The sequence below is a fragment of the Terrapene carolina genome, unplaced genomic scaffold (assembly GCF_002925995.2).
Source record: "Terrapene carolina triunguis isolate 2854851 unplaced genomic scaffold, T_m_triunguis-2.0 Scaffold193, whole genome shotgun sequence".
Classification (NCBI taxonomy): domain Eukaryota; kingdom Metazoa; phylum Chordata; order Testudines; family Emydidae; genus Terrapene; species Terrapene triunguis.
The window spans coordinates 4,775,526-4,782,857 of record NW_020664544.1 but is presented as its reverse complement, the minus strand read 5'-3'; the positions used below and the strand labels follow the sequence as shown (position 1 = coordinate 4,782,857).

Here is a 7,332-nt window from a genome sequence, read left to right as displayed (position 1 = left end):
GCTAGGAAGGCTGGGTGCTTGACTATCTGCGTCTTTTCCTCAGAGTGTAGAACCCTTACTCAGTCCTACCAGACTGACTCGGACCTCACTTGTGGTCCCGGTGAGAACAAAGCGACGGCACTTTATCCCTCCTGCTGTCAGTGCCAAGCATCTGACTCCGGATGAGCATAAGTTGAAAGCCAGGGCTGCAGGCATTGTGGTCCCTTATGAGCCCCCAGAACGCCCCATCAATCTTGCCTGCACAGGTAGGAACAGGATCAAAATGCTGTTGGTGTCTTCCAGGGGTGGGAGTTGGATGTGGGATAGAGGGAGAACTAATCCTAGGCAGAAGTGTGGGACCAGTAACCTAACAAATCTGGAACCTTTCTCAATCTAGTGCATTGGTTCAAAATGGGGCTGTTGGCTCTGATTACACTCACTGCCTCTATGTAGCGAGAATAACCCTCATACTTAACTTCTGTTTAGTGCTGCTGAATGGTGCCGGACTAATGGATCAGAGATGGGATAGACAGTGCATGGCAAGCTTTCGTTTCCCCCACAGGAACGTGCCTTTCTGTGATCTGCAGGGACTGCCTCTACGATTGAGAGGGGAGTCCAGTCTCTCTGACCCATTCAACCCCAATCTGCCATGAAGGGGGCCAGTTACTGATGATTGTGGTGGTGTTTCTTGTGTTGTGGAACCTGGATTGAGACCCACGAAACACCTCTCACAGGGGCCACCCAACAGCCAACAGATGGTAATAACTTTAGGTCCAAACCTGTGCTGTTTTGGGGCCAGTGCCCTAGCAGTGATTGGCTACTATTGATTGGCTATTGGCTACTATCGATCCTCTGAGCTTTTTAATCCCCTCTGTACCTCTGTCCCTTCCTTTAGGTTTTGGGATAAAAGCATATTTAGGGACTAAACAGGCAGTCCAGTTTCTTACTTCTCCTTGCCTGTCTAGTATTTCACCTGTTTGTTCTCTTGAGACTTTCATGTTTCTTTAAGTATCAGAGGGGTAGCCGTGTTAGTCTGGATCTGTAAAAAGCAACAAAGAGTCCTGTGGCACCTTATAGACTCACAGATGTATTGGAGCATAAGCTTTCGTGGGTGAATCCCCACTTCGTCAGACGCATGTAATGGAAATTTCCAGAGGCAGGTATAAATATGCAGGCAAGAATCAGTCTAGAATCAGTCTTGCCTGCATATTTATACCTGCCTCTGGAAATTTCCATTACATGCGTCTGACGAAGTGGGGATTCACCCACGAAAGCTTATGCTCCAATACATCTGTGAGTGCCACAGGACTCTTTGTTGCTTTTTACATGTTTCTTTAAGAACCTACCTTTTGCCATGGTGTTGATCTCTTCCTGCGCGCGCTCTCTTTCTCTCTCTCTAATACAGCTGGAATTTTTGACCCCTATGTGCCTCCTGAGGGTGATGCCCGCTTGTCTTCTCTGTCAAAGGAGGGGCTGAAGCAAAGAGCGGAGAAGCTGAAGCAGAGTGCAGCTTCACAATTAGCGTATGTATCCCAGGCTTCCATTCAGGAGCTCCTTCACTGCAAATCCTTGCTTGCAACAGTAGGATGCTCAGTTTGTCCACCCGGTTCTCGCCTTATTGCTGTACTGTCCTATGTCCGTGCTGCTAACTCTGCTATTTCTGTGATACCATCAAATAATCTTGGGGGGGGCTGTGATTTACTCAGCAGTATTTTGCCCTCAGGGGACCGTGTCCGTGATGTGCTACCTCCTGACAGATGATGGCTAGACTCCCATTTGTTGTTGTTGTTTGTGTTACACTTGTATCCACAGTCCCCAGCTAAGATTGGTGCTGTACTTTGCTAGACACTGTGTAGACAGAGTAAGAGGCCATCCCTTCCCTAGAGAACTTACAATCTAAATAGACAAGACAAAGGGTGGGAGGAGAGCGGAAGTATTATCATCCCCCTTTCAAGGAACCAAGGTACGGGGATTAGATGACATGCTCAAGGTCACACAAGGGGGTCAGTGGCAGAGCTGAAAATTGAACCCAGAACTCTTGATTCCCACTCCAGTAGGTTAATCACACGGCTATCCTTCCTCTCTGCTTCCCTTCCGTGTCCACGGCCTCTGCTCACTTGCAAAGCCACTGATTGGAAACTTCAACATGAGTCTCTGCCATTGGGAGTGAGCGCGAGGCACTAGTTACAGGGCAAATTGCCTGACTTTTGTTGCAATATTATGTGCTGTATGGTTGTTGGTTATTCTAGACCACACACTACACCCATGTAATAGCTTGTCGTGGGCACGAGAGACTCTGGGTCATCAGGGAGTCCCTAATCAGTGACTCCTTAATGGAAGATGGGATTAAAGCAAGTGAAGCTGTCTTGATCTGGAGGATGGGAGGGTTCTGAATTGCACTTTGCTCAAGAGCACTATATTCGCTGTAAGCCATTGGATGCTGAGGGCGTCAGACCAGCTCCCATCATAAAGCATTTCTTATACTTGTCTTTGCAGAATCCCGAAGGTAAAAGAGTATGATCCTGACTTCAGCACTAAAACGTTCCCCGAGAAGGCCCAGGAGATATTCATTGAAGCTCACAATTGCCTGACAAAGTAAGAGTTGTTCTTCCTGGGTGTTGTGGTTTTTCAGGGCTTTCCCTTTGCCTCACTTATGTGCCATATTCTTTCCTCCTCTCTTTTTAGTAGATCCTCTTTATTTCTCAGGTGCTATGTATTTTCCTGCTGCTGCCTCCATGAATAGGAGGTGGTTGAGATGCCACAGGCCGATACTCCTTTAATTCCAGCTGACAAGGACAGCAATAAACAAGAGGTGGCAAATATATTTGGGGCCTGATTTCCAGATGTGTTGAGCATCTGCCGCTCTCAGTGAAATTGGTGGAAACGTGAACACTCAGCACCTCTGGAAATCAGGCCCCTGAAGGATTGTTTTGATCCTAAGTGTTACGATGTCATGCTGATTTGCACCATTTTCCAGTGATAAGACAAAACACATTTCAAAATTGCATCTTGCTTAGTTACAGTTTTAACTGCCAATAAAACAGTTGAGACCTATTTGGCTTCCCGAGCCAAATGTCATTGCCTTTGGGGCCTGGTTCCATTTGGGCTCTGTCCTTCCTCTGGAATCCCAGTTCGCAGCTCAGCCCTTTGCATTTTGCCAGTGGATTATAGACAACATGTGTGGGAAGCAGGGCTTCTCGGGGGTGTCTTTTCAGCACGTGCATATGAGTAATGTGGTGTATTTCACTTTACAGTTTCAACAAGCAGAAACTTCACTCCCTGGTGACTGAACGCTGCTACCCGGTAAATATTTATCTGGAGTCCACATGTCCTTTAGAAACCACTAACGGGCTGAACCATCAGCAGTCTCCTTTCTTTCTTTGTATTCAGAGAAATGAGGCAGAACACAAGTCTATCTGGGAGTTAAGGACCAGGCACTTCGTAGCATACGTTCCATGTTTATCTTGGGGCCAGAATGGAAGTGTCCGGTAAACACATGAGTTTGGGATCTGAGTGGAGCTGAAGGGATGTTGCTGTGTGCTACGGGACCAGAATTGGATCTACCTTTTAGAGAACAATGAACATCATTTTTGTAGGATCTCCACAATCGGCTTACTGCCCCCATTGGAGAGAATACCAAACTCCCCCGTTGATTTCAGTGGCAACAGAATCAGGCCCAAAGAGAGTTGTAGCTGCCTCTTTGGCTCTGCCACGGTAACTAACAGAGGGACCCTGTTTGAGCAGTCAAAGGAAGTAAAGTCGCATTAATTTCTGTTGCATTGGAAACATAAGGGGAGACCCCGTTCAGCTGAGAGCAACCTTGTTTTCATTTCCCTAAGATGCTGTTAAAACTGTGCTAAGGAAGCGTGTAAACTAGACCATGTCCTTTGTATTGGGGTAAGGGTGATACTGGAAGGGGTTCATCCATATCCTCAGGGAAAGCCAAGCGCCTTTTAGGGTGCCCTGGTGATACTGAGTATTTGTAACAGTGCTCAGCACTGCGACCGGAGGGCCCGGAGTTAACCCCTCATGTTCTGAGTCTCACCATTGTGCCACATGAGCACAGATGGCGCATTTACTCGTTCATGGATTCGGAGCTTCTTTCTCCCCTGAGTGCTGGAGCCTGTTGACCAATTAGTCTTCGTGTTGCTAAGGGACATCATTTTCTCCCTAGGAAATGGTGCGTGGGAACAGATACAATACCATCCGCTGGAGCTTTGTGGAGTCGCTGGAGCCTCCCAGGGTGGTTCAGATTCGATGCCCAACTATGGTGAACAAGGGCAACCTGTATGCACAGGTGACAGTCCGCATGCACACCCGACAGGTACGGTCTCTTCTCTGCGTGGTGTCGCACAGCCAGCCCGCGTTTGAGGTCAGCATGACCGGTTTCATGGTTCTCCCTACAGACCTTGGCTATCTATGACCGGTTTGGACGGCTGATGTACGGCGGGGAGCAGGTGCCGAAAGACGTCTTGGAGTATGTCGTATTCGAGAGGCACCTGGTCAACCCTTATGGCTCTTGGAGGGTACACGGCAAGATAGTGCCAGCCTGGGCTCCGCCCCAGGACCCCATTATCAAGGTAACGCATCTGAGTGCGGGCTCCCACTCCTGCTTCATAGACCATGTGATAAGTCTGCAAAACTACCCCCACCCCCCAAGTCCTGCGCTCAAAAGCTGCTCTTTCAGGCTCTTGGCAGCTTCACTGTTGGAGGCTCTCCGGTGCATGCACCAGCCCCTCTTGCCATTCTGTGCAATTTGGATATTGCCAAGTAGCTTCTACAACGATTCGGGCAAAGAATAATACATCGGGCTAGATACAGTTGAGCCACTGCCTGGTGCAGCTGGTTGGAATGGGGACTAGGAGCTTTGGGGACTAGGAGCATGGGAGGCACAGGGAAAGGGATGATCTTGTGGCTAAAGCACAGGAGATCTGGGTTTCTAGTCCTGGCTCTGCCACAGACATGCTGTGTGTCCTCTGTTGAGTGACTTAACTTCCCCATCTGTAAAATGAGGGGAATGCTGACCTATCCCCATCTTGGGGTGTTGGAAGGCTTAATCAGTTTAAGGTTTGTAAAGCATTTCAGGTCTTCAGCATTGATTGATTTTTATTGGCCTGAGAGTTGATTGGAGGAGGAAGTCAACTCCTTTTGGCCATGCTGCTGCTGCATGTGGCCAGGCAGAGACGTGCATGGGCTATTGCTGCTTTGGCAATCACCTGTTATAGCAGTCAGGTTCCAGCTAAGGAAGGCTGGTGAGACGAGAGAAATGGCACAGATGTTCCCACCACACGTGCACCATCCGGCCACCTTCCTGCTCGAGGGCTGTGCAGTGCCATAACTCTGTGGTTGCCTTTGTAGCCTGGGAAGGTGTTTTTCTGTTAGCTCAGGGGCTTTCAGCTCCGAGCTTCTCTGCAGTCAGTCTGGTGGCAAGCTAATTTGGTGTCTTGCTCTCTCAGACGGTGATGGTCCCTGGCCCCGTCCTGGACCCCTCGCAAGAATTTGATGAGATCCAGTATGAAATTCCAAAGCCCAAACAGACGCAGTGGTACAAATAACGGTGGATGGATGGAGCAGCGACAGGGGTGAGAAAGCAATAGACTAGAGAGGGGATTGCGTGATCAGCAAGCAGTGTGACTGCGGGCCTCTATTCCAACTGAGCAGAGACGCCATCAGAGAAGTCTCTGCAGGGAAACTTACAACGAACAGAATGCTGCCCGGCGCGGGTCGGCTCTTCCCCGTACCACACGCCGTCGGTTTTGCTTTGGAGACCAGTGATCCCACATCTTCAGTATTGCTCATTAAGCAACTCTCAGTGCAGAGACTGATGTCCCTGCTTCATTGGCCAGAGGGGTGTCTATGGGTGTGGAGTGTGACGCACTGTCTTTATAAACCGTTGCTGCCCCCTTAATCTGCACTGCAAGTGCCGCTATGCTAGCACTGACCATCCTTTGCTTTTTTTCTTCCCCTAGTTTGCCTCAGTGGGTGGTGCCTACCTCTGGATTCTGTGATTCTGAGCCCCCTGTTCTCCTCCCTTGCTCTGTGCCCCGATAGTCCCAATAACAATCTGTGGGAGGCGAGCGTCAAACTCTCCCGCTCGAATGTTGGAAACCAAGCTGTCGATTGCCATCCACCCGGTTTGCACCCAGAAACGGGGAGCTCCCGGATGGGGTTGTAATACTGTGCCTGTAATGTAATAAATCTCCACTGGCTCGTTGACCCGGAAAGCTGTGTCAGTTGCCATTTGCAGCCCAAGAGGCAGCAGGTTTTGCCGTCGATGCTTCTGGAAGGTCTGTATCTGATTGCCGATTGTGAAGATGGATGATGGTATATTGCTGACAGTGGCTACGTTGGGCGGGGGTTGGGAGGACATAGTTGCTCTCACACAAGTTTTTGCAGCCCCACTTTCCCAGTAGGACAGCCTGAGTCATCTGAAAATGTTCAGAAAAGGGCAACTAAAATGAGTAGGGGTTTGGAACGGGTCCCATATGAGGAGAGATTAGAGGCTAGGACTTTTCAGCTTGGAAAAGAGGAGACTAAAGGGGGATATGATAGAGGTCTATAAAATCATGAGTGATGCGGAGAAAGTGAATAAGGAAAAGTTATTTACTCGTTCCCATAATATAAGAACTAGCGGCCACCAAATGAAATTAATGGGCAGCAGGTTTAAAACAAATAACAGGAAGTTCTTCTTCACACAGCGCACAGTCAACCTGTGGAACTCCTTGCCTGAGGAGGTTGTGAAGGCTAGGACTATAACAGGGTTTAAAAGAGAACTAGATAAATTCATGGAGGTTAAGTCCATTAATAGCTATTAACCAGGATGGGTAAGGAAAGGTGTCTCTAGCCTCTGTTTGTCAGAGGGTGGAGATGGATGGCAGGAGAGAGATCACTGTTAGGTTCACTCCCTCTGGGGCACCTGGCATTGGCCACTGTCGGCAGACAGGATACTGGGCTGGATGGACCTTTGGTCTGACCCAGTACGGCCGTTCTTATGTTACCTTTGCCTCACTCTTGTCTCCCTGTGAGAGAAGTAAAAGGCTCCCCACCAGCTCCGGCTCCCCTCCTTGGCCTGTTCATGTAGCTTCTCCCTCCCTTTTTGCTTTGAGTTGGCATTCTGCTTGCAAGGGCTGCCTTGGGGACCAGCGTCCCCCTTGCTCTGCCTGTGTGAAGGCAGCAGAGCAGCCTGGCTGGGGTGTTCTGTTTAGTGAATAGAATCATAGAATATCAGGGTTGGAAGGGACCTCAGGAGGTCATCTGGTCCAACCCCCTGCTCAAAGCAGGACCAATTCCCAGACAGATTTTTACCCCAGTTCCCTAAATGGCCCCCTCAAGGATTGAACTCACAACCCTGGG

General features: G+C 49.2%; 1 protein-coding gene across 1 annotated transcript in view; it reads left to right on the top strand.

Moving 5' to 3' along the window:
* The window catches only part of MRPL45 (mitochondrial ribosomal protein L45), a 15,487-nt gene extending 9,292 nt beyond the window's left edge, over nt 1–6,195 (top strand). The window contains exons 2-8 of the mRNA XM_029912230.1: nt 44–245; nt 1,385–1,502; nt 2,476–2,574; nt 3,234–3,282; nt 4,154–4,303; nt 4,386–4,559; nt 5,436–6,195. Of these exons, the coding sequence (XP_029768090.1) occupies nt 44–245; nt 1,385–1,502; nt 2,476–2,574; nt 3,234–3,282; nt 4,154–4,303; nt 4,386–4,559; nt 5,436–5,534 (891 nt within the window). The 3' untranslated portion in view covers nt 5,535–6,195. The remainder of the gene's footprint in view (nt 1–43; nt 246–1,384; nt 1,503–2,475; nt 2,575–3,233; nt 3,283–4,153; nt 4,304–4,385; nt 4,560–5,435) is intronic.
* Nucleotides 6,196–7,332: the final 1,137 nt, after the last annotated feature.